Source organism: Sturnira hondurensis, unplaced genomic scaffold (assembly GCF_014824575.4).
Source record: "Sturnira hondurensis isolate 20B ecotype Veracruz unplaced genomic scaffold, ASM1482457v3 Scaffold0017436, whole genome shotgun sequence".
Lineage (NCBI taxonomy): Eukaryota > Metazoa > Chordata > Mammalia > Chiroptera > Phyllostomidae > Sturnira > Sturnira hondurensis.
Genome location: NW_028090067.1, coordinates 19308742 through 19336170, shown reverse-complemented (window position 1 = coordinate 19336170; position 27429 = coordinate 19308742). Strand labels below are relative to the sequence as shown.

The following is a 27429-nucleotide window of genomic DNA, read 5'->3' as shown; positions in this document are numbered from 1 at the left end:
CCCATACCCCCGGCCGGACCCCCACCTCCCTCCTAGACCACGCCCAAGACACGCCCCTTTAGAGTTTGGCGCAATCGGGTAGACAGCCGACCCCGCTCCTCCCAGCCCCGCCTTATCTTGCCTCTCTGCCGCGCGGCCCCGTGAGCCACATCCCACGACTCTGCCGGGCGCGCGGAGCTGCAGCCATGGCTGTGACCACTGAGGGCGCCCGCAGGAAGGAGCGCGTGCTCTGCCTGTTTGACGTGGACGGAACCCTCACGCCAGCTCGCCAGGTAGGGCCCCGACCTTCTGAAGCTCGGATCGGGAATGTCACGCAGTTACCCGGAGGCCGAATGTGGGGCCTGCAGCGGCGTGACCCGGACCTCAGAGGCCGAGCGTGGGATGCAGCCGTACTCGGTCCCTGACACCCTTGATCGCCGCTAGGAATGACGGACACCCGATGCCTCATATCACAACCCCCGAGCGTCCGGACTGGGTCGATTCTGGAGGGAGGAGGCTGCGAGGGAGGGCCTAGCATCCCTCCCTAACCTTTTGCCAGCCTTCCCCATGCCAACGTTTGGCTCCCGAAAACCCCCGTATCCCCAGCTGGGGCTCACCGCAGTTCAGTCCTAGGATGCACCGGTAGCCGGAAGCTGGCGTCTGAACCTGGGTTTCAGATGGGACTTGGAGCGCACCCAAGTGTCAGGGTCGCCATCTGGTGGGGGGTAAGGGGATTTCAGAACCATCCACTCTGACCTTTGCAGGCCTGGGCCTGGGTCTACTTTCTCAAACCCCTCTCCCACTTTCCACCCCAGCCGTGGAGAGAAGGAGGGAGAGCTTACTATACCTTTTCGGCTGACTATGGGCCCTGCCCACCTGGAGGTGAGAGTTCTCAGGCCTAACCTGGCCAAATGGGGGATATTGTGGTACCGGTTAGCTGGGAGTGCAGTTCTTCTAAAGACATCCCACCCTGTGGATCCTCCAGCCTCTGCTGCACACCGTTTTTCTCCCTTTGGACTTCGTCCTGGATGAGCCACCAGATCCCTCTTCACTAGCTGGCTGCTTGGATAAACAGGCCTCTTTCTCGCCTGCCCTGCATGTGCTCCACCCTCCAGTCTGGGGCCACAAGAACCAACTGAGGGATCTCCTAGAGTGGGGAGCCCGTAGGGCTGGGTTACAGGGCAGAGGCTGATGGAAACGGGTCTTGGTGTCCACTCCTAGGTCCTGCATGCCCCATCCTCTTCCCTGTGGGAAAGGCTCTGGATTGGGCCCTGGGGACACATGGAGGAATCAGGCCTCCCTGCCCTCCAGCAGCTCCCCAATCCTCTGGGATGGGAGGGAGAGAGAGCACAGTGGAGGGAGAGTGGCAGGATCTAGGAACAGCCCCTTCCCTCGGACTCTGCTTCTCTGGCCCAATAGCCTGTACAAGGGCAGTGTTGTTAACTGCCCACCAGTGTCATTGCCAGGCCCTGTCCTTAGTGCTTTCTGAAAGCTAATTTTTAAAAGATTTTGTGTATTTATTCTTAGAGAGAGGGGAAGAGAGGGAGAAAAAGAGGGAGAGAAACATCAATCAGTCACCTCTCCAATGCCCCCAACTGGGGACTGCAACCCAGGCATGTGTCCTTACTGGGAATCAAACCTGCGACCCTTGGTCCACACCAGCCAGGGCAAAAATTAATTTTTAAAAGTTTAATTTATGAATATTTGTATAATTAAAAATGCATTCTCTTGTAATAAATGAAGACAACAGAGAAGGCTAATTCTCCACTTACTGTGTCATGATCCAGTCCCCTCCCCAGGGCATCCTGGCTGACTGTTGTGTGGCTTCCTCCCAGACTTTTATCTGGGTCTCTGTTTGCCCAGAGGAAACATTAAGCATCGTTTTATGAGGCTTCTCAAAAAATAAGTCCTGTCATACATCATACTGTGTGTGTCTTTCTGCAACTTGTTTTTGACAATTAGCCTGTCTGAGACTCTCCCATGTTGGAAGTACAGGCTTGACTTACCCTATGTAACCGCAGTCACTTGAAGTTCTTCCAGCAAACCTCTATGTCCGCCTGCGAACCTCTGCGAACCTCTATGTCCGCCTGGGCAAGAGGAGCAGAAATGCTGGGTGACAGGACATGTGCATTTTAAGTTTTAGTAGATTTTGCCAAATTACCTTCCAAAATGGCCAGTTTGCACTCTCGCCAGCAACATTTGGGAGTGCCTGTCCCCCCACCCCCCGTATCATCGTCCACTCTTGATATTGTCAACTTTGAATATCTGAGTGTTTGAAAACATGGATTATAATTCATTAGTTTACATTTCCTGGGTGGGGAATCTTTTCATGGAATCAGTCACCAGTTAATTGGTCATTTCTAAACACTTCCTAGCAGGTGTTGCTACTGTGATCCCCATTTTATTGATTGGACAAAGAAAGCAAAGAAAGGCAAGGCCATTTGCTCAAAGGTCATCCTGCTGTTGAGGGACTTGAGCCAGAGTTTGAACCCAGGTGCATCTGATTTTGGTGGTTGGTTTTTTTTTTTAAGATTTTGTTTATTTACTTTTAGAGAGAGGGGAAGGGAGGGAGGAAGAGAGAGAGAAACATCAACATGTGGTTGTCTCTTACGCGCCCCCTACTTGGGACCTGGCCCACAACCCAGGTATATACTCTGACTGGGAATCGAACCAGCAACCCTTTGGTTTGCAGGTTGGTGTTCAACCCACCAAGCCACACCAGCCAGGGTCCAAATGCATCTTATTTTTTAAGATCTGTGTTGTAAACCTTGAACTGCCTCAGATCCAGGTGGAACATGAGCTCCCTGGATTTTGAGCACTGAGTGAGGGCTGAGTGGAGGCCCCAGACGTGCTGAAAGGCCCCAGCATCCTTTGCTTCTCTACCCCGCTGCAGAAAATTGACCCTGAGGTGGCTGCCTTCCTGCAGAAGCTGCGAAGTAGGGTACAGATCGGTGTGGTGGGTGGCTCCGATTACTCTAAGATTGCTGAGCAGCTGGGAGAGGGGGATGAAGGTAGGAGGAGCTGGCCAGGACCCGCTCAATGGTTGGGTTGGGTTGGGTTGGGGGCGGGAGCAGGAGCGGGAGGATTTGGGGAGATCCCTGGATCAATGTGCCTTCAAAGACCCAGCCCTGCTTCTGTGGGGCAAAGGAAGTAGAGGAAACGGCCAGATGTTTCCCTCACTGGTTCAGCAACCACTTCGTGAGCACCTATCTTGTGCCAGGCACTGTTTTTGGTTTAAAGATTTTATGTATTTATTTTTAGAGAGAGGAGGAGGGAGGAAGAGAGGGAGAGAAACATTGGTGTAAGAGATGTTGATTGATTGTCTCTTGCACACCCCGAGCTGGGGACCTGGCCCGCAACCCGAGCATGTGCCCTGACTGGGAATCCAACCAGTGACCTTTTGATTTGCAGTCCTGGGATCAATCCACTAAGCCACACCAGGCAGAACCAGGCATTGTTTTTTTAAAGAAACAGCAGGGAACAGAAGCAGAATCCTGCCCTTATGTAGTTTACATTCTTAGTTCTCCCTGCTGAATCTCAATTTCCCCATCTTTAAAATGGGCATAACCAATAATGGCTACCATTTCTTCAAAATGACCATGTGTTAGCTTCCTTTCATTTAATCCTCACCACTGTGCTTCAGAGCGTACATGATTATCCATTTTATAGAGGAGGATTCTGAAGTCACCCAGGAAGTGTTTGGCCCCAGAACCCCTGTTCTCAGCCGGGTTCCTGATCTTAGTTCAGGCAGATACTCCAGCTCCTCAGACCAGAAACTTCCCGGAGTTTCCCTTTTCCCCACCTCCTTGTTCATCAGCCAGTCCAGAAATGTCTCCCTGTGTGCCCGTGTCTCCATCCCCATGGCCCCACGATTGATCACCTCCCACCTGGACCGTGCGACAGCCTCTGGCTGCATTCCCCGTGCCTCCCCACTCCTGCCCACTCCAGTCACTTCTCATCTCCTTGGCTCTGGACACCCGGTCTCACACTCTCTCTTTCTCTCCTGGCTTCTCCATGTCCCTGAAGTCATTGAGAAGTTTGACTATGTGTTTGCTGAGAACGGGACAGTGCAGTACAAGCATGGACGACTGCTCTCCAAGCAGGTCAGTGTCACCCCGGGCCCTTAGCCGAGGGACGCTTTTCCACGGTGAGTGAAGCAGTCCATGGTGCCCTCTGTCCTGGGGGTGGGGAGGGGCACCATGCCTGCCCCACTCAGAGCCCTGTGTTCCGTGCCCAGACCATCCAGAACCACCTCGGGGAGGAACTGCTGCAGGACTTGATCAACTTCTGCCTCCGCTACATGGCCCTGCTCAGACTGCCCAAGAAGCGGTGAGACCCTGCCCAGCCTGTGTCCAGCCCTTCCTCCCAGCTCGGGGCCTAAGGAGGGAAGGGCGGGCCTCTGTTGGGACCTGGAGGTGCTCCAGCCCTGACTTACCGAGGGGGGATTCTTGTCCCCTGTGCAGTCCAGATGGGGCTGGATTGAATTCAGGGCCTTGTCTCCCTCTTTCTGATTCCCACCCCATCACCACCAGTGGAACCTTCATCGAGTTTCGGAATGGCATGCTGAACATCTCACCCATCGGCCGGAGCTGCACCCTGGAAGAGCGAATCGAGTTCTCTGAACTGGACAAGGTGCCACCTTAGGCTGTAGGGCCTCAGTTACTCAACCTCTCTGAGCCTCTATTTTCTCATCAGTGAAATGGGTTGGGAGTGGAGTGTTCCTATAGAACCGATACCCTTCTGGACACCTACCATGTGCCATGGCTGTAGGCGTGTGTGCGTCTTTACAACACTGCTGGTCTCCCTCCTCTGATGACCGACACCACCAGCCACCTGCTTACGTAAACTCACACCTCGGGCACCCTCTACACCTTCCCACCCACACAGGGTCCAACAATCATTCCTGCTGTTTCAGCCTCTGGAGTTGGTCTCAAATCTGTTTGCCTGTGTCTCCCCCGGCGCCCTACTTCCCACGCACGGTAAAACCAGTCTACTCTCCAGCAGTGCCATTGAGAACCTTGTCAAGCACATGTGTCCTGTCTCCTCTGCTCACAGCCCTCCATGGCCTCCTTGCCACCTGGACAATGTCTCAGCTTCCTCCCATGGTGTCCTGAGGGTCTGTCTGTCTGGCTCAGGCCCACCTGTTCAGCCTTCTCTCTGCATCTGTGCTTAGGACTTACAAGGTCCTTTGTGCGCTGCCCCGGCCATACCTCGACGTGCATTTTGCTCGTCATCCTCCCCCCGTCTTCCAGGGATGGAGCGAGTCCGAGCCTCTTCACGCTGGCCCGTCCCTGGCCTCTCTGACCTGAAGTCTGCTGTCCCCCATGGCTCTGCAGCCATGTGCCCCTCTGTGATCGTAAGACAGCAGGCAGTCTCCCGCTCCAGGGCTGTGCCCTCAGACACAGCTTGTCCTTTCATCTCCTTACACCTGCTCAGATGTCACCTCTCAGTGGGGCCTTCCCCGAGCATGACATTTAACATTGCGTCCCCTTGCACCTCCAGCTCCTCTGTTTGATTTCTCCCCACGCAGCCTTCGCCACCCGCTCAACACTGGCTCACCTGCTTTTTAAACCTTGGCTGATGTCTGGCCCCCCACCAAAGCTGTAAGCTCCTTCAGGGCCAGGATTTCTGTGCTGTTTGCTGCTGAATCCTGTGCCCAGCACGTGCCTGGCACATAGCAAGGGTTCAAGAAATACTTTTTGAATGAATGAAATAAGTGGTATTATCCCCATTTTATGAATGAGGAAACTGAGGTCCAGAGAGGGCAAGTGACTTGTTCAGGGTCACATAGGAAATTGGTTGCAGAGCAAAGATTTGAACTTGAGACAAGTTTCCCTGAGGGTGGGCAGGGACTCTCAGTGATCCACCTCCTAGCTCAGTGAACCCCACCCCCCGTCTCTGTCCAGAGGCTTGGGCTAGACAGCGCCGTCCAGGCAGGGAGACTTGTCCTGTGGGAGTGGTGGATTGACCACTGGCAGAGAACCCCTCCCACACACACGCCCTTCCCAGGCCACACAGGGTTCCAGTCCCAGCTCCACCTTCTGCTTAATGAGTCAGTCACCCGGAAAATGGCTTCACTACTGTATGCCTCTGTCTTCTCATCCTTTTTTTCTTTTTTTTAAAGATTTTGCTTTTCAGAGAGAGGGAATGGGAGGGAGAAAGAAAAAGAGAAGCATCAATCGGTTTCTTCACACACCCCCAACCTGAGACCTGGCCTGAAACCCAGGCATATGCCCTGAACAGGAACCAAATCGGCGACCTTACAGTTCGCAGGCCGATGCTCAGTCAACACTAGCCAGGGCGTGTTTTCTCATCTTTAAAGTGGGGGTGATCACAGTTCCCACCTTGTAGGGTATAATGAGGACTGGGCAGGATGGAGGTCTGGCAGCGCTCGCTCTCCCCACAGCCCCAAGAAGGGTCTCCTCTCGTCTCTTTGGCTCTTGTTCACCTGCTCCTGCTGCTGCAGTGCGGCGTGGGCCACTGGGCCTCCTGCGTGCCCTGCACCGGGCAGATCCGATGAAAATAAATGCTCTGCTCTCCATTGGTCCCTCTGGACTCTCCTGTCCAGACCCCAAGAACAGGTAGTCCCCTTCCTGAGATGACGTTGCTGAGGCCAGAGGTCACAGTGCTAGTCCCTGCTAGGGCTGGACTTGGCACATGGGGCTGGTTCTCCAGAGACAGCAGTTACAGCCACCCGGAACCACTTGGGAACATTCCTTCGTACCAGTCAGGTGACTTGCCCGTGGCCACACAGTCAGGAAGCACAGTAGCTAGGCCTGGAACCTGGGGCATGGCTGGCCTTCAAGCTCATGTCCTCCCCGGACCACTTCTAGGCTCCAAACCGCTGGCCGTCACCTGCCTCCCTCTTTGTTCCAGTCCCGCCCAAGGCTTTGACTGACAAAGGCACTGTGAGGCACTGCACTCCTGCGCTCTCCAGGGGCTTTTGATGCCCCCGGAGGTATCCTAACTCTCCAAACCAGGCCTCCAGGCTCCCTGTGAGCTGATCACCCTGCTAAGCTGCTCAGGCCACATGGGGACCACCCACCTCCACCCCTCTGCCACAGTGAGCCTGGGCTGAGGGGGCCGACCACTCCTGTGGTGCTGGCTCCCCCCTCCCTGTCAGTACAGCCGCCCCTCCCTCCGGGCTCCGCATGGCTGTTGCCCTCTGTAGTCCCAGCCGGGCCAGGCTGGGGACCCTCCAGTTGGTGAGTGAAAGCTCCTGACTGCACGTTTGTAGATGTGCTGCCCCAGGGATGGGGGCTGGGGCTTCCTGGGCACTGCTGGCTCCCCCCGCCCCGGCCAGCCCACTGCACCCAGGGGCGCTCAGCAAATGAACGTTGCCTGATTGGTGCTATGTTCGAGTCCGCCATCCTGCTGACCTTCCTCTGAGCGCCCACTGCTACTTATTCACAGGCCTTTATGTGCTCTCGTCTTACACTCATGTCTGCTGTCCGAGCCATGGTTCGCTTTGTTGAACTGGGCAGAGCCCTGCCCTGAGGTGGGCTCTGTGACTTTGGGCTCAGACTGCCCTTTCCCGTCAACGTTCCTCCTTTAGCCACTCCTCCAGGGCGTCCTTCAGAATACTCCCCTGCATCTCCACTGGCAGGAAGTGGCACTGAGTTCCGTCACAGACCTTCTGGGTTCAGGCCCTGGCTCTGCCACTGAGGCTGGGTGACCTTGAACAGGTGCAGGCCCTCTCTGAGCTGGCTTCCCATAGGTCAAGAGGGGTCATGTGTCCACCTGGGGGACTTAGTGAGTTCGCAGGAGCTGTGTGCCTAGCACAGGGGTTGGCTCGCAGCGGCCTCTGAGCCCTGGTCTGCTTTCTTCCCTCCTGCAGAAGGAGAGGATCCGGGAGAAGTTTGTGGAAGCTCTGAAAACTGAGTTTGCCGGCAAAGGGCTGAGGTTCTCCCGAGGTACGTCCACCCACTTGAGGCCTGAGCGTCGGCCTGGCCCTGGAGCCTCACTGCACTCTGACCCCCACCTCTCCCCCAGGCAGAGCATGGGCAGGCTCAGCCCAAACAACCAGGGACTCTGTTACCACCTCCCTCTCCTCCACACCTAAACCCAGGCAGCAGCCCCCCACCCAGTTGCTCAAGGCAAAAACGAGTATCTCCTTTGAGTTTTCTCCCTCACTCCTTCCCAAGTCCAGTCTGCTAGCAAGTCCCAGAACCCTCTGTCTGTAATCCATCTGGAATCTGACCACTGCCCACGCCTCCCCTACCAGCAGCCTTGGCCGGGCTCCATCCGGCTCACTCATGCGGCTGGCCTCCCGCTGCCTCCTCACCTTCGACCCATCCCCACAGGGGCCGCAGGGGTCCTTATGGAGGAACAGACCTGTTATACTCCTTGCCCTTACCTCTCTTGGGGACTGTACTTGCTCCCCAGCCACCACCGTGCGGGCTCACATCTCAGCTCAGTGTCACCTCCTTGGAGAAGTCTCCCCTACCATGCTGGCTAGAGAGCTCCCCGCCACCCCACTGACTCACCTGGATCAAAACTCTCACAAAGACCCCGAGTCTGTCCCATGCCCTGTGCCTGGGCCTCAGGAGGCTCTCAGGGTGGTTGAATGAAGTAACCAATGAAGAGCCTGACCCAGGCTCACCCTCGAGCCACCCCTCTGCGGGCTTTGTCCGCCCCGCCCCTGCAGGAGGCATGATCAGCTTTGACGTCTTCCCTGAGGGCTGGGACAAACGCTACTGCCTGGACAGCCTGGGCCAGGACAGCTTCGACACCATCCATTTCTTCGGGAACGAGACCAGTCCCGTGAGTGTGGCTCAGCCCAGGTCCCTCCCACTCCATGTCACCCCCAAGGTCAAGGCCAGGACATGGGTGACAGAACAGACCTTGGGGGACTCCCTGAGAACAGCCTGTGCTCACCACCCCATCACGAAGATTGGAGGCTGGGGCCCAGAGCTGGCTGGGCACTTGCTTCATGTCACATAACAAGTCAGGGCAGACCTGGTAAGGGCAGAGGACGGCTTTCTGAATGTTCTGAGGGGACATCCAGAACATCTTCCTCTGCAGGAGCCAGTGTGGGTCAGACCCACACTGAGACCACACTGAGACCCACTCTGAGACCACACTGAGTCAGAGTGGGTGCTGGTCCCTGACCTGGCTTCCTTGTCCAGGCGCCACCTTCTCTATCTCCTTCTGTGCGCAGGGTGGGAACGACTTTGAGATCTATGCCGACCCCCGGACTGTNTTCTGAATGTTCTGAGGGGACATCCAGAACATCTTCCTCTGCAGGAGCCAGTGTGGGTCAGACCCACACTGAGACCACACTGAGTCAGAGTGGGTGCTGGTCCCTGACCTGGCTTCCTTGTCCAGGCGCCACCTTCTCTATCTCCTTCTGTGCGCAGGGTGGGAACGACTTTGAGATCTATGCCGACCCCCGGACTGTGGGCCACAGTGTGGTCTCCCCTCAGGACACAGTGCAGCGATGTCGTGAGATCTTCTTCCCAGAGACAGCCCATGAGGCGTGACCGCAACTCCCAGAGACCTCCGCCCAGGCTGAGAGAGCACCCTGGCCCCCCATGTTCGGTGGGTGCTGGGCCCTTCCTCCTCCTCCAGCCCAGGACGCCTGCCTCATTGCCTGCTGCAAGGCCCATCGTGACGGGGCCAGGGTCTGTGTGGAGCAGACCGTCCCTGGTGGCCAGCTCCTGCTGGGCCTGGCTCCACCCTCCACCCCAGTGGCCCTGGCTCCAGCTGCGGCTTGTACTTCTGAAGGGAACAGGTTTCTGTCTGCACTGGGTGGAAGTGTGTACGAAGTGTGTACGAAGTGTGTACGAGACAGAGCCCACCCTGCCTTCCTGCCCCAGACTGGGTGCAGGGCGGTGGGGAGGGTGTGTATTTACTAGAACTTTATCACAAATATTAAAGCTCCCAGGACAAGGCATGGCATCAGTTCTTTCTGAATGGGTAACTGGTGCCAGCCACAGATGCCGTCATGGCCGGCCGCCTCTTTGCGGATGAGGAAACGGGCACAGGTGACAGGGACTCAGCATAGGTCACACAGGAAGTCTTTGATCCAGTGAAGAAGGGTGGTTTTGGGTGTTCTCCCACAGCCCCTCCCCCGGGGACCAGACACACAGGCAGCTCTGGGCCAAGCTGAGTCACAGTTGAGGGTTTATTGCCAGTGTTGGGGGTGGGTAGGGGAGTCCGGGTGGCCTGGGGCCTCAGAAGGGTTTGTGACTGTGGGGCCGAGGTGACAAGGAGTGCTGCTGCTCCTGTCACCCCAGGTGGCCCCAGGGCTAATGTCCCCACATCCTGCCTCCTCACCAGTGCCTCAAAAAGAGGGTCTACTCACAGGAGGGGGTTGGGGGGGCTCCCAGGAGTTAGTCTGCACCAGTAAACCTACCAAGGAGGCCGGGGAGTCCTTGTTCTCGGGAGAGGCCTCGGGCCTTGCCAGTGCAGCCCCAGCTCAGAGCCAGGTGTCAGGCTGAGCCATTCTTAGTTTGGGGAAGCTGGCCAGCACACCTCAGCAGCTTGGGGCTCCCAGACCCTAGTGGGGACTGAGGACAGGGACACAAATCCCAGCTGATCTCTACCCCGCAGCCTTGGCATCTTCAGAGCTGAGGGTCCTAGGCAGTTGTTGCCCCTGCATCTTGGGCTTTTGAGCCCCAACTTGCACACAGACTGCACGTCCTCGGGGTCACTGCCCTTCAGGCCCTCCTTAAGCCCCATTTCAATCTGCATCAGGTCATGTGCTCTGGATGGGGGTGGGGGTAAACCCTCCTTTCTGGCCTCCCAGGCCAGGCCCACCCCACTCAAGACAGACAGAGACACACACTCACACACACACACACACGCACCCTGAAGGGCTTGACAACGTAGGGACCACAACTTGGCCATTGCCTTGGGGGCCAGCGGAAACCGCCAGCCCATCACTTTGGGAAGAGGGACCAGCAAGGGGTTTGCAGGGTTAGTGGCCTCCCAGGCTGAGGGCCGTCCTTGTGGGTGCCCCGCCCGGCCCTGCCTGAGGGGACATGCATCCATCCATGGCTGGGTCCTCGGCAGCCACCGTGCGGAGCACAGACTGAGCATCAGTGAGGCTTGTGAGTCAACATGAAGGAGAGGCCTCAATCCAGGCTCAGGGAGACACGTCCCCACCCCCCGCAGACCCATGCCTCCCGGGGAAGTTGAGGCAGCCAACTGAGCATGGCCCAGGGGAGAAGATACGACCTCAGTTTGGGGTTCATGGAGCCAGTGCCGGGCTGAGGAGAAGGGACAGGCCCCAAACGCCTTTGCCCTCAGGCTCCTCTCTTGCCTCCAGTGTGTGCTGAGAGAGGAGGGCCGGGCTGGGGCGCTGAAGAGGGCCTGCATGCCTCCACCTTTCGCCCTCTTAACTTGCCACAGGCTGGGAGGCCCCTGAAGTGCTTGCTGGCCTGGCTTCTGAGGGTGGGGTCCAGGCCACTGTGGGAGACCCCGGCCCAGGGGGAGGCGGGAGTAGCACAAGTAGCCCTGGTCCCCCGGCCAGGGCCTCAGGCAGAGGCCGGGCCCAGGGGTGCCCCTGTAGGCACGTGGAGCAGTGGGCAGGGGGCAAGAGGTGCGTGCCAGTGTGGCAGGGAGTGGAGGGAGGAGAGAGAGTGGACAAGAAGAGAAGGTGGGTCTGGTGGCTGCCCCCTGGGTCCAGCTCACATAACAGTCACAGGTCACAGGGCTGGATGGAGACACACACTCACGGCCATAAGTACAGACAGACAGACAGACACACAGACGTGCACACTGAGGCCGCCCGGGAGACAGAGTCAGCCAGTGCTGTGGGGCAGGGAGCTGGCTGCCACCTGTCCACCCTGGGGGACTCCCCGCCCAGCCTAGGAGCCCACGACCTGGCCAGACCACGTCTCGTGGGGAGTGTGGGGGGCCAGCTGGGTGAGCACCACCTCCACAGCCTGGAACTTCTGGTTCTTGGGCGGGATGGGGCACATCTTGTAGGTCACCTCGTCGCCTTCCACCGGGACGTACTCTCCCTCGATGCTGGAGGCAGGAAAGGGTCGTCAGCCCCACAGCGGCCCCCTCCCTGGACACTCCCTGCAGCCTGGCCTAAGGGCAGCCTAGCCTGCCCCTCAGAACCTCCGGCCTCTACCTCATAAAATGAGAAGCACAAACTGCCCTCTGTGTTGGGTTTAAGTGAGATGAGAAAGGGCGTCCCTGAGGCTTTAGAGAATCTGTGACCTCCCCAGGTCACGCCTATCATTAGGGCTGGGACACAGGCCAGACATACCTGTCCCCTCCTACCTGCCTGACTGTGGCCCCTTCCGGGCAGAAGGGCCCAGGGGTTGGCCGGGCCCTCCCAGGCCCCTGAGGCTGAGACAGGATCCCGGGGCTCAGCTAGTGGTTCCTAAAGCTTCTGGGAGCTGAGCGGCCCCCCCACCATGCACCCCGGCTCTCGTCCTCCCCCCACAGTGCACCCAGCCCCCGAGAGGAGGAGCATGATCCTGGGGAGCACAGGCCTCAGCTGTGAGGGGAGAAACCTGGGGAGGCACCTCAGAGGTCCTGCTAGGACGCTGCTGCCAAGAAGGAGACAGGAGGGACCACTGAGATGGGGGGTGGGGGACAGCACTCACTCTGACACGTGCACAAAGATGTCCTCGGATCCGTTCTCAGGGGTGATGAAGCCGTGGCCTTGGGAGCGGGAGAACTGCTTGCAGACTCCCTTGAACACGGGGCCAGCAGAGGCACGGGCTGTCCTAAAGACAGAGCAGGGGAATTGGAGCTGTGGCCTAGGGACAATGCCCACCGAGACCCCCACAGCCCCCCTGGGTTCTGCCTGGGGACCGGGCCTCAGGAAACCCTCCCCCCCCCACCAGAAACTGCATTCAATTATGCTGATTCACTCAGCTCCTTGCACTGACAGAAGGGGGCCGCTTGGGCTGGGGAGGCAGTGGGGGGCTCCCCCAGGGCACTCAGAAAGTGGGTCTCCTGACTCCCAGCCAGTGCCCCTCGAGGCACAGCACCCCCTCCTCCTCCCCCGCAGTAGTGATATCTTATTCACTCATCTGCCACTCATTCATTCTTCCTCATTCATTTATTTATTCATTTCAAATTATAAGAGAAAGTTTATTTCTATAGAAAGTTAGAGAGGAAGCAGGAGTGAGCCAGCTGGGCTCTGAGGACTCAGGAAACAAGTTACAGAAGCAAAAGAAGGGCCCTTGGAGCTTGGAGAGGGAAGGGCACAGGTAGGGGGCTGGGGACGGAGAGGGGGCGGGGAAGGCGAGTGCTTTTATTGTTTATTAAGCACCTGCTCTGTGCCTGGCCTCCGGTTGGACACAGGGGACACTTAGCACCTGCCATCAAAACACTCTTCCCTTGGCCATGACAAGTCAACCTCCCTGTGGGTCTGAGAAGCCTCCCTCGCCTTCTGACCCCATCAGTGACTGTCTGCAAAGGCCCACCCCACTCCAAGGGTCAACTCCAGGCCTCCATTTTTACCCAGGCTGGTGCATCTTCCAACTTTGTCCTTCACCTGATATATCTTCCAAACCCAGCTGAGACATCACTGTCCCCAATGCCTAACTCTGGGTCCTCACTCCCACCCCTGCCAGAGGCAGTGAACGGTGGATGAGTCCCCTCAGAATTGTGTGCAGCTTGTGGGCTGAGACTTTGTAGGATTTAACACTGGAGCCCCTGGCCAGGAGCTCAATAAATCTTTGTGGAATGAATGAATGAATGAATGAACACCAGCAGTTACTGGAAAGTCCACACACAGGGCCCCCGTCCTTGGGAAAGAACAGAGGCTGGAGAAGGATGGGGCTGAAGGCTGCGCAAGGGGCAGGTACTCACGCTGAATACGTCCTGGTCCGTTTGGTGGGCAGGGGACTGGGCAGGTCCCGAGATGAGACACTGCTCCTCTCCCAGACCCTGCTGCCCTCCCGGTGGAAGGGGAAGGTGGGCCAGACTGGGGACTTTGGGGAGTGGAGCGGGGGCACAACCGGGGACGAGGTGGGCTCCGAAGTCATGGTGGGGCCGGGGGGAGAGCCTGGTGGGCTCCCGGGCACAGGGGCCGGTGAGGGGCTTGGGCGTCCTTGCGGGCAGGGCCCGGCCCGGCCCTGCTCGGAGGCCTCTCCAGCCACAGGCTCCGTCTAGAAGGGAAGAGAGAGGAAGGGGTGAGTGTGGTCCAGGACAGGCAGCTTCTGGACACTGAGCACCAGCCTGGAGGGCCAGGCCTGCCTGCCACTCCTCCCAGAACGACATCAGGCCACTTGTGGCCCTTCTCGGACTCAGTGTCCTCACCACCAAGACAAAACCTTGCTACGGGCAGAATTGTAGTCCCCTAAAATTCACCTGTCGAAATCCTACCCCTGGTGCGACAGAGTTAGAGACGGGGCCTTTGGAAGACAGCTAGGTTTAGATGAGGTCAGGAGGGTGAGGCCCCGTGAAGGGGTCAGTGTCCCTAGAAGAGCCCTGGAGAGCTTGCTTCCTCTCTCCCTGTCCTTCGAGGACACAGCGAGAAGAGGGCCATCTACAAATCAGAACCACACCACACTGGCACCACGAGCTTGGACTTCTAGCTTTAGAACTGTAAAATGGAGTGTCTGACGTTTAAGGCTCCGCCTGTGGTACTTTGCTACGGTGGTCCACACCAAGGAAGACGGGTTCAAGGTTCAAAGTCCTTCCTGTTTCACGTCTGATTCTCTAACTCCAGGGGCCCGGGAGGTGGGACGGGTGAGGTGGCCGACGGTCAGGAACACAGTCTGGCCCAAGTGTCCGCAGTTTCAAATCCACAGATCTGGGTTTGAACCTAGAGTTTGAACCTCAACTTTGTCATTCATAACCTCATGACCTCTGTTCCAGCGTGGTAGGTGGGTGTGTGGACCGTGGGCCCAGAGGGCCTGGGTTGGGATCCTGGCTTCTCTGCCTATGGGTTCTGTGACTGTGGTCAACACTCAAACTTTGACTCAGTTTCCTGTTCTGTAAAGTGGGGATAGTGTTGGTTCTGACTTCACAGAGAGGTTGCTGTGAGGACTGAGTGACTTTCTACATGCTTAGAGCAGGGCAAAGGCGTGGTGAGCTCTTGGAAGGCTGGCAGTTCTTCCTTAGCCCCGTTCCTTCCTCCCTAAAATGAGACTGAGAACACTTACCTCGCAAGGTGGCTGAGGATTCAATGACTTAGTGGGTGTGACAGCATCTGGCACCTTGTAGACACCCAATCAACTGCTATTATCAATGCAAACCAACAGAAATTCCCGGTCAGCAGCTCAACGCGTAGATAACCTTGGAAACACTCAGCCTATGTTTTCCTCCCTGAGGAGGCGAACACGCCATGGTTTGCCGAGTATAACATGCAGCCGGGTTTTTGTGCGTGTTTTACACGGGATGACTAGATCTATGGCAAGTAACATTTGTACCCATGCACAATGAGCATCCTTATTTTTCCCTCAAAAATTTGGGCAAAAAAGCGTGCATTACACATGGCAAAATATGGTAGTTTCCCCACCCTCCCTCCCCACGGGGGTTGGGAAGCCTCGGACCCCAAGAGGCACTGCTGTGGGACCCTGGGGAGAAGAGCTCAATGCACCAAGCCGGGCTGTGGACTGAGCCTGGGGCGGGCAGCCTGCCATGTGGGGCCGGGCAGGATGCCTGGATGGAAGAGCTCCAGCTCAGCTGAGGATTAGCTATGACCTTGGGGAGCAAGGGCCTCTCTGCACAAAGGAACTGATAAACCCCACTTCACCCCTCACAGGCTGTGGGGGGCCTGGCTCAACCTGGGGAGGCAAAGAAACTCCTGGAGTCCGTAGTCATGTAGGAGTCAGGGTGGTGGGTTCTCCACCTTCTCACCCCTCTTCCTAACCCCAACCCCTCACCCAGAGCTCTGGGGTCAGAGGAGAATCCCTGAGTTTCAAGTCTCTTTCTGGCCTTCACACTGCCCTACCCCCAAGCCTGGAGTTTCCAGGAAGGAGTTTAAGGCTTCCCAGGAGTCTAGAGAGCCCGGGAGCCCACCAGACACCTCACGGTAGGGCTGGAAGAGTCACTTGTTCAACCCCCATCCCAGGAGCAGGATTCCTGGCCGCTGGAAAGATCACACAGGTGTTTCTGGGTCAAGATGATGAGCAGCCCTGCCAGCCCTGGGGCGCAGGTAAGACCGCCTCCGCCCTGCCCGGGTATTCCCTCCATCCAGCAGAGCTAGAGGGGAGGAGAGTCACCCCTCATGGCTCCCATAGTCATTGTCATGGGCTCCCACAGTCTCTCACAGCCCTCATAACCCCCTCATGCTGATGCCAGGTCTTTCTCTTGGAGCCCCCTCCAACAGGCAGGAGTGGACTAGGTTTGTATCCCCATTTCAGAGAGAAGAAAACTGAAGCTTCAAGAAAAGAAGGCTTCACACAAACACTTGTACTTGAGTGTTCACGGCAGTATCCTTGCTTATAGCCAGCACTCGGAGACCACACAAAGGTCTCTCGGCTGGTGGATGGACAGGCAGACGGCGGTACCGTGGTGCCGCCGTGCAGCGGGGTGTTATCCAGCCAGAAAACGGGAGGAAGTCCTGACACAGGCTTGACCCAGAGGAGCCCTGAGGTCGTTGTGCCAGGGGAAGAAGCCAGGCACAAGGGACCGTACAGTGCCTGAGTCTGTTCATCAGAAGTGACCGAAATAGGCAAATGCACAGAAAAAGCAAGCAGATTTGTGTTTACCAGGGCCTGGGGGAGGGCAAAATGGGGAGCGACTTCTAACAGGTACAGATTTTCTTTTGAGGGTGATGGAAATGTTCTAAAATTGACATACACAACTCTGTGAATGTACCCCAAACTGCGGACTTGTCCACCTTCATCAGGCAGGTGAATTACATGGCATGTGAATTGTATCTCAATAAAGCTGGTATCAAAAAGGAAGATGGGCAGCAAAGCTCCCCAAGATGCCAGCCAGGAAAGCACCACGTGCCAGGCTGGGTGTCCCCTACCTCACCGGGGCGAGGGTGGTGGGTGGTGGGGACAGAAGCTCTCCTTCCCCTCTGCAGGAAGCAGGGAGGTCCTGCCCACTGCACAGTTTTTCCAGGCCTGGTGCTGTGCTTGGCGGTGACAGCCAGTGCAGGGAGGTCCTGGGGGTGGAGGGGAGCAAAGGAGATGGGGGGCGGGGCAGAGGCCGCCCACAGTGGTTACCAGAGAGACGCAGCTGAGCTGGGCTGGGCACTGGCCAGCCAGGCCTCCCAAGCCAAGGCCAAGGGAGCACAGCTCCCAGGCCGTGGGAAGGGGGGAAATGCAGTGACTATCCAGGGTCAGCCTTGGGAGCAGAGCAGCCCTCTTCTTTCCCCTCCCATCAGCAGGCTCCCCAAAATGGACCAGCAGCATCCAGCCCCCATGGGAATAGGCTAAGGCTACACCCTCACCATGTTCTCCCCCGGGGGTGGGGGGTGGGGGTGCCCTTGGGCAGGAGGGGCAGATGAGGCAGCCTTCACAGCGGAGCTGCTCTGGGCCCTCCACCCATCTCTTTCCTCTCCTGGAAACTGGGATCACAAGACTCCCTCCCTGAAGAGCTTCTAGGAGGAAGAAATGGGATGGAATGTGGGAAGCACCGAGTAGGTGCTGAGTAAGAGGTTGCTCCTCCCAGACAGGGCTGCTAAATTGGGCATGGGGGGAGGAGAGAGGAGGGGGAAGGAGGGACCCAGCTGAGCTAAGCCAAGCCCACCCTTCACTCACCCGTTCCCCATCTCCCCAGGGACACGCCCATCCGCTAGATCCCTGCCCCATCTGTCATAGCGTCCCCCTTTTATTAAATTTCTTCAATGGCCCTTTGAGGCTGGTACTATTATTAGCCCATCTTGTAAAAGAGAAAACTGAGGATCAGAGAAGCTAAGCTACTCACACAAGGTCACACAGCAATTAATGAACAAGCCAGGACTCAAACCTGGGCAGTCTGACTCTGCAGCCTGGAGTGGAAAGTCAGGGGTCCTGGGTTCCGGCCCTGCGTTGTTACTGACTTGCTCTGTGACCTTGCGCAGAGTCTTTCCCTCTCTGGGCCAGAGCCCTGGACTTGAAGCAGCTGCACCATGCCCAGAGGCCTAGGAGCCCAGCAAGAAGGGATGCAGAGAAAGCTCCCAGCTCAGGTCCTTGTTACAGAAAGGGGCAAGTCGAGACGGGATTTTACTGTCTGGATGCCATACATCTGATCTGCAGAAGTCTTTTCAGAGACAATTTGTCATTTTTCAGCCTCCCAGCTGCCCTGAAAGGTTGCAGTTGGAAGTGTCTCCATTTTATGATGAGGAAGCTGAGGCTCCGAGAGGATAAGTGAGAGAACCCAGATTCGTCTCCAGGTAACCAGTGCTCTTCCTGTGAGGACAAATCTGTTCCTAGTTCAGCCAAGACGAAGCTGGAGTTTCCCCAAAAGGACTCTCCCCAAGAAACTAAAGGGGAAAGTAAACTCCTCCAGGAGCAGAGAAATAAATGTGTCTGTAGAACATTTGTTTCAACACTAACAGACCCGAAGCCCAGCTCCCAAAGGCCCCGGTGTGGCTGTCTGGGGGCGTGTCCTGCCGGGAATAGTGCCCTTCTGAACCAGCGGTCTGAGCAGGTGAGGACAGCCTAGGCCCCAGGATCTCCGGCTCCACAGTGCTGTGGCTGAGGGACCCCACCCCTCCTTCTGAGCCTCAGAGTTCTCATTTGTCAAATAGGGCTAATCACGGAGCACCCCGTCCCCATTGTGGGAGGGGCCGAGGAGCTGTGAGTGGGCCCACGTGTGAGGGGGCATGCCTGGCCACCTGGTTTGGCTCCCAGCCAAGCCCCTCCTCATTCGCCTGGGTGAAGGCCTAACTCCAGCTGACCATAATTCTGCAGATGAAAGCTCCCATGGAGGAAAAAACAAAAGATCAGAGCTGTTGGGAGATAACCTGAGGCCTCCCTTTGACCCCCTGCAATCCAGCCAGCTTTATGGGACCGTGGGACGGTGACTCAGCCCTGTCAGCAGGTCACCATGGCCCTGGTGCTGGGCCTCCTCCAATTCTCAGCTCCTCCAAAAGGACAGACAGGAAATGGCTGTCAGAGTCCTCTCCTGGTCACGTGAACAAGCTCTCCTTTGGGGCAGACCTGGGAAAGCAAGCCGGCCTAACCAGCCAGTGCCAGGTGACCTGGGACGAGCACCTGACCCCAGCTATCTCAGCTGCACGAATTTCCACTCGTCAAGGTGACTAACAAGGGTCCGTCCAACTGTCCCCCAAAGTCACTGAACCTACGTGCCTAAGTGAAGGAACACCGAGTGCTGGGCGCCAGGACCACACACCTGAGAGGAGGCAGCCCCGCCCAGAGAGGACTGGAGCCCCGTGAGGGAAGTCTGACATGACAGGTCATGGCTACTCCAATACTACCGATTAGCAACCGTGTGCCACGTGGGCTGCCAGGCCCTTTGCCCCATTTCCTCATTTAGTCCTCACAGCAGTACTGTGTGATAGCACCGTGACTACCCCCACTCTTCAGAAGATTAAACTGAGGCTGAGGGAGGTGAAGAGGCTCACTGGGGTCACCCAGCCAGTCAGCAGCAGCACTTCCACAGCCCAGAAACATTTGGGGGGGTGTAGATTCAACTCCTGCTGGAAGGTGGGGGGAGGGCCAGCAAGTCCCTGGAGAAGGGAGGGCTGGGGTGTGGAAGAACTGGGGACTCAGGGCTTGGGCTCTATTCCTGGCTTTGCGCTGACTCAGACCATGACCTTGGCTGAGTCACACGCCAACTCTGCTTAAAAACAGCTCCCCCAATAAAAGCATTCCAGCCCAAGACCCCATTGTGGAGAAACAGACAGGGGAGGAAGGACATGATGGCCTAAAAATGGGAAGGACAGGGGACACAGGATGACAGTGGAAGGGCTTTCTGAATGTCGAGGTCCTGTCTTTGGTGAGCCCCAGGAGGGAGGGAACAGCCTCGGGACCACCGGGCAAGGCTGGCACTTCCCCGGCCCCTCCCCCACCCCACCTCCCAGACACTCCTTAAAATACCTCAGTGTCAAAGCCGCTCCAGCAGCTGGAGGTGACCTAATTAAGCCTAGTTCTTTCCCGTCCATGGTGTTGGGGGAAGGGGGGGGGCTGCCCCAGCCAAAACTTAATTTTAATTGAGACCCTTCTGTTCTAGTCCTTGTCACATGCCCATGCCACCTGGGGGGCTGCTGGGATTAGGCCTTTGGGCATTCTTGGCGTCATGGGGGTGGGGATACAGGGATGGGCACGTGGGGAGACACGCTCACATCTCAGCTCTGCCGGACTCTGTGACCCTGGGCAAGTCACTTTCCCACTCTGAGTCCCTTTAGAGAAAGGAACAGACTGGTCAGAGTAACATGTAAAGTGGCTGAGCTTGAACTCCCATCAGCAAGACCCCAGAGCTCTTGCCCTTTCCAGCACGTCCTGCCTCTCATCCCAGTGACCATCACTTCGCTCCCTATCTTACATGGACAAAGGTCCCAACTGTCCCAAGCCCCCTTTCTACCAGGCTCTGGACCCTTTCTGGTGATGCTGGTTGTGTCCAGCTCAGCCAGGCCCTGAGCGCCCTCTGCTGGTGCCACTCTTGGGAATCTACTCCAGACCAGCCTCCTGGTGTCCCCTCCCCACCCACTAGCTGTGTGTGGCCCCCAGTGCTTCCTAGCGAGACCCACTCTATAGCCAGTGGCCACCCCTGAACACTGCCCACCTGTCTCCAGGCCTGGGACTGTCCTCTGGCCTCTCCCAGGCCAGTGCGAGTTCCTGCTTTCATCTGTCCTTTTGGAGGGTGGGCCAGACAGATCCAGGGGGGCGGGGCAGGCATGGGGACATAGAGGTTTTAGGAAAAGACTTGAAGGAAATGGTAGCGGGGAGGCTGGGAGGAGGAAGCATCCAGAATGTGGAGGACCCAGAGGCCTCTGGGACGCAGTCTGATTTGGGGAACTGACTCCCCATCCCCTAGGGGGCTGAAGACAACCCCTTCTTAAAGAGGCCTGTACTGGAGCAGAGCCAGGCTGGCCTGATGCCAGGCTCCCAGAGGTTGCCCACCCCCCACTGGGGTGCACTTCCGCCTTCCCTCCCCCCTCGCAGCGGATGCAGCAGTTCACACTCAGTGTTTATTATTGTTCTCACTCTGCATCCCCCTCCCCTCTCCTTGGGAAGAGGCGGCAGGCTGGCAGGCTGGCAGGAACCTGCCATCTCCGCTGTGGGTGCCAGCATCATGGCCCCTTATCTCCACCTGGACTCCTTGTGCCAGGGTCAGGACACTCAGGGACTTGGCTCCAGCTGAGGCTGCCCCAATCCCTGTATCCCGCCACTGGGGGCCCAGAAGCCTCTGGCTTATCACTCCTGCCCTCCAGGGGCTGTACCCCAGCAAGAGTGGAGGTCAAAGCAGGGGAGAGGGGTGGCCTCAGGAGAGGCAAAAGGGGCGGGTGGGGTGGCTCCCAGGTGAAAATAATAGCATAGAGCTACCTCTCCAACCCAGTCATCATAATTAAGCCCATCACATAGGGAAGAAACAGAGTCAGGATAAGACAGCTGCTCGGGTCCAACTCTCGGTTCCAGACTGCCCTTCCCCCGCACCTCCCACCGCCCTGGCCCGAAATTCCTGGGGCCAAGGCCCATTATGTCCCCTCTTGCACTTTACTTTCAGCATCTGGTAGGAGCACAATTATTCAGATTATTTCTCCAGTCATTTCTCTCCCCCTGGTTCCCACACAGGAGGCTGCGGCTTGGCAGGTGCCTGCTCTGCTTCTTGAGCCAGACACAAGTCCCAGACACATACGCGCAGACACACGCTGTCTCACAGGGAGCCACACAGCCTCAGCTTCCCTTGGGGACCAGGGAGAGGGAGGGAGGCGTGTGGGCAGGGTGGGCTCCTCTACACACCCTCCCACATCCCCTCCGTAAACTGGACGGGCTGGTCTAGCCTGGGGGAAGGTATCCACCTTCCCAGCACCCCCCCAATATCTTACATCCCCCCTTTGCCCCCGCCAAACCAGTGTCTAGAGCTGGTGTGGCCTCAGACCCCCTCCAGCCCCTTACCTCTCCTTGGCGCTGAGGTCAGGGAGCCGGCTTCAGCACTCTGCCGCTTCCGGGCACTTGGAGCTGGGTGCAGGGGACGGGTCTGAAAGATGTGTTGTGTGTATGAACGCGTGCCTGTGTGTGTGTGTGTGTGTGTGTGTGTGTGAGAGAGCATGCGGCACCTCAGCCCCTCACTCACTCACACACGCCTTCCTCCTGACGTCAGAAAGAGCAGGAGGGAGGGGCTGGGGTGGGAATTTGTATTCCCTGCTTAAAGGCACACAGGGCCCAGACACCACCTCCTGAGTCAGGCACAGGCTTGGGGAGAGAGTTAGCTGCGTCTCTCGGGGCCCCAAAGCTTCTTTTTTTGGAAAGTGGCTTTTATTGCCAGGCCAGGGTATAATTTGCCCTGCCAGGTGGGAGTAACTGCTGAGGAATGCAGGGGAGGAAGAGCTGGGGGCAGCTTGTATTCCTGCCAATTAGAGAGCAAGTGGGGTGGCGAGAAAGCAAGGGAGCGAGCAAGCATGAGCGTGAGTATACCTGTGAGTGTGGGTGCTGGGGGGCCGCGGGGTGGGGCTGAGTCTGGGAAGGTGGAGGCCACAGCAGAAAGGGCCCCCCAGAGGATGCTCCAGATGAGGGCGGGGACGGGGAGAGCTGGGTCCCCAGGGACTCTCATACTTCCCTCTACCCCTTGGACCTTCAGAGTGTCCCCTGCTTTCCATTAGCACCAACACTGTGCTCACGTCTGCCTCTCCCTTGGCTCTGAGATCCTCGCGAGTGAAGGAACGTTGGCATGTCACAAGAACTCACCGCTCTCTCAGGAGGCCCTTGAAATATTTGTTTTGAATTGAAGAGGACCCTAAGGGAGGGATAGGCTTGCTACACACACAGCGTGGGAGTCTCTCCCCACCCCTCTTGGAGAGTTCCGTGTTTCCTCCGCAGACAAGCCCCGGGTGTGAATCTCAGCCCCAGCACTTTCAAGCTGTGTGACCTTGGGCAAGCCTCTTATGACTCTGATCCTCCACAGCCTCATCTGTAGAGGAGGGAAGAGAGGGCTGTTGGGGGTTCAAGTGCGATACATACAAAAGCCGTAATAAGCTCAGGGCCATCTGGAGGAGGCACCTACAAAGCAGCTTCTCCTCCTTCTTCCAGCCCCTGCTCCTTAGCCTCAGAGTGGACGGAGGAAGCCTTTCCCTCGTATGCCCTCCGTACTACTGAGGCAGGCTGGTACTGTCAAAATAAGTCTTATTAAAATAAAACGGGAGGATTTAACAGGGAAACAATCGTGAAAAATACCAAAGACGAATAAAAATAGCTAGTAAGTGCCTGCCAGGCCACCTGCTTTGCCCTCGTTTTCAGGCTCCCGACAGCCCGGCACTGTGCTATAGTCACCCCCATCCGGTGGTGCAGAAACAGGCTCAGGCGGCAGGAGGGGCTTGCCTGTGTTCATGACCCGGTTAGAGGGGCATTTGAACCCAGGGCATGCAGCCCTCCCACATCCCCTGTGATTCCAGAACCTCCTAGAGCCTGGGTTCCTGATCCCGGGAGAGAGACGGGTTGCTCGCCGCCGGCGTTGCCGGAGACCCAGAGCTCTGACTCCTCATCCCCCGTTGGAGGACCTGTCCGTAGGAATCTTCCCCCTTCTTCCTTCTTTGCCTTATTCTCTTCCAAAGATAATAATAGTTTTCATAATCTCATCTGCTTCTTATAACTAGTCTGTGAGGTTTACCTGGGTGAGGAAACAGGCTGGGAGGGATGACAGGGCTCCACGGAGTCGCCGAGCTCAGAAGGGACCCGGACGGAGCAGCCTGAGCCCCAGGCTCCAGGCCTGGACCATGGTGGGCCCCTTGTGATTCTCACTGCCCACCACCCGCTGTCCCTTCTTCTGGGAACTGCTTCTCTGTGCTCACCTGAGGACTCCCCTCTCCTCTCTCTGTCCATAGGACCCCTGGCCCAGGCTCGGCCAGTGAGAACCAGTGCCAGGATGTGGGCTGGAATCTCCATGCCGCTGGCTCTTATCCCCATGGCTCCCGAATCAGTGTAGCATTGGCCTTGGGCTGTTGGTGGACCAGCGGTGGATTACAAACAGGGGCCAGCAGAAGGGCGTGGCCAGGGAGGACTTCTCCAAGCTAATGATGTTTAAGCTGAGTCCCAGCTGACTAGAAGGAGCCAGCTTTGCCAGAATCCAGAGAGAAGACATCGTAGGAAGGGGACAGTGGGTCGGAAGGGCCCTCAGATGGGCATGAGCTTCCGTGTCCAGGGGGGAGGAAGGAGGCTGGTGTGGCCGGGAGGCCTGGTGCACTGTGAATGAGGCCAAGGGTTGGGCAAGGGCCCGGGGCCCAGCCCTCCCTGCACCCTCCCTGCCTGTCCAGCCTTTTTTCTCCAAGGCTCCTCCCTGCCAGCTGGTGAACACGTGCTGCCAGGCAGCCGGAACAGTGAGCGGAGGAGGCTGGGCCGAGGGTCCAAGCAGTGTTGTGATATTCTCGACAGCGAGGAGAGCGCACAGCTGTTCATTCAGGAAATGAGCAGCCCGAGGCACAACCCACCCACCCACACGCAATGAGTAACAAAGACATTGTCTGCCTCAAACCAGGGGCTCTGCCACAGAGGCTGTTTTTGTGAAAAGCGGAGAATTCACACGCTTGTCTCCTTGAAAGCCTCCCTTATCTTGGAGAAGCTAACGATGTGGGCCAGAGCCGAGCAGCACCTGAATCCTATTCATTTCTCCTGAATTATAATTCCACCCCCCTACTGACGGTCAGCCCACCAACGGGGGTGGGGGGGCAATCCTGGACAACCTCGGCCTTGGTCCCCACGGCCCTTTAAAGTACCTACATCCCTGAGGGGTTGGTGCCACTGGCAGATGCATGAACTCAGGCACACAGAGGTTAAGAAACTTGCCCAGCATCACACAGCTGGTAATGAAGCTGGGATTGGAACTCGGGAATTCTGGCTTCCATTTAAAGAATAATTGCACTATTATTCTTTGCTATACCACACTGTCTTTGAAACGCCTTCTCGGGTCCTTGCAGGCCCGTGTCCTCCACCGCGGCACTTGTCTCCACCCTGTCTAGTAAATTAGACTGGTCCTTCCTTCTTCCCTCCCTGTCCTCCCGTTCCTTTCTCCCATCGGTTACTGCCCTTTTGCTAGAGATCTTTTTCTGCAGCTCCGATCACATGATCCGTTCATTTTGTTTATGCACGTGACAGATAGTGTTTGACTACCTACTATGTACCCGATGGTCTAGGCTCAAATACCGCAGTGGATTAGGCAAACACCTCCCTTGAGTTTACAAAACTGTCTCATCTAGGGAGAGACATGGCACCAAGTACGCAAGCGAATAAATGTATAATCACACATCTGATGATAATGAATTTGACACCAAGGAGACAAGTAAGGCCAAGTCTAGCTGCTGAGATAGAGGGCTGAGACACAAGTGCTCCAACAAGGGATCCTATAAGCTAACCCCCCCAAAAAGGGCAAGGATCCAGCCTTGTACAAGCAGGGAAAAGTGTTTCCTAAGGAGGGAACAGCATGGGTGAACTCTCAGAGGCAGGAAAGAACTCTGTGTATCCAAGGAAATTAAAGTCACTGATGTGGCTACAGCAGGGGAGGGGAGAAGAGCAGGAACCACGCTGTGTGGGTTTGGGGGACCCAGTGACAGGCAGGCTCCTCATCTGAAGTGAGAGAGGGAGAAATGACATGCTTCTGCCTCTGGTGCCCCTGACGGCCTGGCAGTCCTATCTAGGGTAACGATCCATGTGGGCAGCAGAATGAGGGAACACAGAGGGCTCCCTGGCCTGGGCACCCCCTGCACCCTGCCCTGAAGACCTGGGGCTGGAGTAGCCCGGCTGACCCCCCGCTGATGTGGGATGGGATGGGCTGTGAGCCAGGGCTCCATCAGATGTGTGTGCACGCACACACACACACATTCCTGAACACCCCGGGCTATGCGCCTCCACCTTCTCGACACCTCAGGCTCACCTCCATCCTCCCCTTCTGAGCGAGCCTGTTTCTGAAGCACCCTGACTAAAGTGGCAGCCCCCTGTCACCCGCTGTCCCATTGTCTGTGTGAACTTTTTTTAAAAAATATTTTTATTTATTTCTTTTTAGAGAGAGAGGAAGGGGAGGAGAAAGAGTGGGAGAGAAACATCAATGTGTGGTTGCCTCTCATGTGTCCCCTCCTGGGGACCTGGCCTGCAGCCCAGGCATGTGCCCTGATTGGGACTCGAGCCTCAATCCTGTGGTTCGCAGGCCCTCGCTCAATCCACTGAGCTACGCCAGCCAGGGCTCCGTGTGACCTTTCTTAATAGCTATGCCCAAAATGACCTCCTGCGTCTGTTTGTTCCCCGCTTTCTGTCGGTCCCCTCCCCACTCCCCCAGAGCAGGGGCGGCCTCAGGCACAGGGGCCCCAACAAATGCTTGCTGACTTTCTGCCCTTCATTTTGGCTCAAGACAAAACACAGAGCAACATCCTGGGACACTTCGTTTAGGTTCCTTCCAGACTCACTGTTTCCAACGGCACTTCGGCTGTGCCTTTGCCCACACAGAGGGGTCGTTTTAAAGGCGCCCCAATGAGAATGGTTCTAGGGCCTGTCCAGACACCATCCAGGGCGTCCTTCCGTCCCCCAGAGCCCACGCTCCTGTCGGACCTGGAAAGAGTTCTCCCGGGTCCAGAATCAGGGAAACCTGGTTAGTTTCCATTTGTAATTGAAATCTTTGTCTCCTTGCTCTGATTGCCAGAAAGCCCAGGGGCAGATTCCTCTACTGCCAGCTAGTTTACAGGACCCTGACCATCTCCAGGCTAATCTTTTCTTGTCATCCCTTTGTTTAATCCAAGAAATATTTGTCCTGGACTTACTGTGTGCCTGGCACTGGGGAATCGACAGTGAATGAAACAGATGAAACCCCTGTTTTCATGGCGCTCACAGTCAGGAGGGAGAGACAATAAAACAACCTAATAAGTACTTTGCCGTATGTCAGAGGGCAATAAATGCTACAGGAAACTATTAAGGAGGGAAGGGGGAAGGGAGAGGGGGCTGGTTTGTAATTTAAAAAGGGGGTAAACGTGTCAGGGAAAATGACACCGAGGTGACATTAAAGCCGGGGCTTGGAGGAGGTGAGGGATGGAGATGAGAGGGTGGTGAGAGGAAGAACGTTCTGGGGAGAGGGGACAGCGCCAGACAGGGGCCCTGAGTGCAGAGGCAGAAGAGCCACCAGGCAGAGGAATGGGGCATGTGGCCAGAAGGGTAATGGGGTGTGGGCCCCCAGGGCTGTGAAGGCTGGTCCCCGAGTGAGACGGAGCCTGGCAGGGTCTGGAGGGGAAGACTGAGAGTTCTGAGGGTTATTATGATAGCGTCTCTCTGTGTCTGTATCAAGTGTAGACTGTGGGGGATGGGGGAGAGGAGCATAGGACACCAGGGGAGGCTGCTGCAAAGGCCCAGGGGAGGGGGGAGGGGGAGGGGGGAGGTGGCTGGGACCCACGAGTAGCCACGGAGGTGTTAGGGAGGGGTTAGAATCTGGACGCGTCTTGGA

General features: G+C 57.0%; 2 protein-coding genes and 1 long non-coding RNA gene across 6 annotated transcripts; 2 read left to right on the top strand and 1 right to left on the bottom strand.

The window, feature by feature from the left end:
* The first annotated feature begins 99 nt into the window (after window positions 1-99).
* On the top strand, window positions 100-9876 carry PMM1 (phosphomannomutase 1). Of its 3 annotated transcripts, none has more exons than XM_037068195.1 (8): window positions 106-272; window positions 2873-2990; window positions 4006-4082; window positions 4217-4308; window positions 4443-4611; window positions 7817-7892; window positions 8627-8742; window positions 9339-9876. In XM_037068195.1, exons 1-8 carry the CDS (start codon window positions 186-188, stop codon window positions 9459-9461), a joined length of 858 nt encoding a protein of 285 aa, XP_036924090.1. In that variant the 5' UTR covers window positions 106-185; the 3' UTR covers window positions 9462-9876. The 3 variants fall into 3 exon arrangements, with proteins under 3 accessions (XP_036924091.1, XP_036924090.1, XP_036924092.1); XM_037068197.1 differs by having other exon boundaries at window positions 111-272; window positions 4512-4611; XM_037068196.1 differs by lacking the exons at window positions 8627-8742; window positions 9339-9876 and adding an exon at window positions 8365-8618 and having other exon boundaries at window positions 100-272.
* Window positions 9877-10087: 211 nt separating this feature from the next.
* CSDC2 (cold shock domain containing C2) lies at window positions 10088-22382 on the bottom strand. Of its 2 annotated transcripts, none has more exons than XM_037067989.1 (4): window positions 21915-22382; window positions 13762-14060; window positions 12546-12668; window positions 10088-11955 (listed from the first exon to the last, which is right to left on the bottom strand). In XM_037067989.1, the coding sequence occupies exons 2-4, from the start codon at window positions 13935-13937 to the stop codon at window positions 11793-11795; spliced, it is 462 nt and encodes a 153-aa protein (XP_036923884.1). In that variant the 5' UTR covers window positions 13938-14060; window positions 21915-22382; the 3' UTR covers window positions 10088-11792. The 2 variants fall into 2 exon arrangements, with proteins under 2 accessions (XP_036923884.1, XP_036923885.1); XM_037067990.1 differs by lacking the exon at window positions 21915-22382 and adding an exon at window positions 15060-15079.
* On the top strand, window positions 22335-26900 carry LOC119002227 (uncharacterized). The gene is made up of 3 exons (XR_005069711.1): window positions 22335-22423; window positions 23837-24108; window positions 26638-26900. It is a non-coding gene; the product is annotated as an uncharacterized LOC119002227 (long non-coding RNA).
* Window positions 26901-27429: the final 529 nt, after the last annotated feature.

Excerpts from the sequence above, each read along its gene's own strand:
- PMM1 (XM_037068195.1), top strand. The coding sequence starts at position 186 with ATGGCTGTGACCACTGAGGGCGCCCGCAGGAAGGAGCGCGTGCTCTGC. Across the intron at positions 2,991-4,005 it reads GCTGGGAGAGGGGGATGAAG|TCATTGAGAAGTTTGACTAT; the intron begins GTAGGAGGAGCT and ends ATGTCCCTGAAG. Across the intron at positions 4,612-7,816 it reads AGTTCTCTGAACTGGACAAG|AAGGAGAGGATCCGGGAGAA; the intron begins GTGCCACCTTAG and ends TCCCTCCTGCAG.
- CSDC2 (XM_037067989.1), bottom strand. The coding sequence starts at position 13,937 with ATGACTTCGGAGCCCACCTCGTCCCCGGTTGTGCCCCCGCTCCACTCC. Across the intron at positions 12,669-13,761 it reads CGGACCAGGACGTATTCAGC|GACAGCCCGTGCCTCTGCTG; the intron begins GTGAGTACCTGC and ends CTCTGTCTTTAG. Across the intron at positions 11,956-12,545 it reads ATCTTTGTGCACGTGTCAGA|CATCGAGGGAGAGTACGTCC; the intron begins GTGAGTGCTGTC and ends TCCTGCCTCCAG.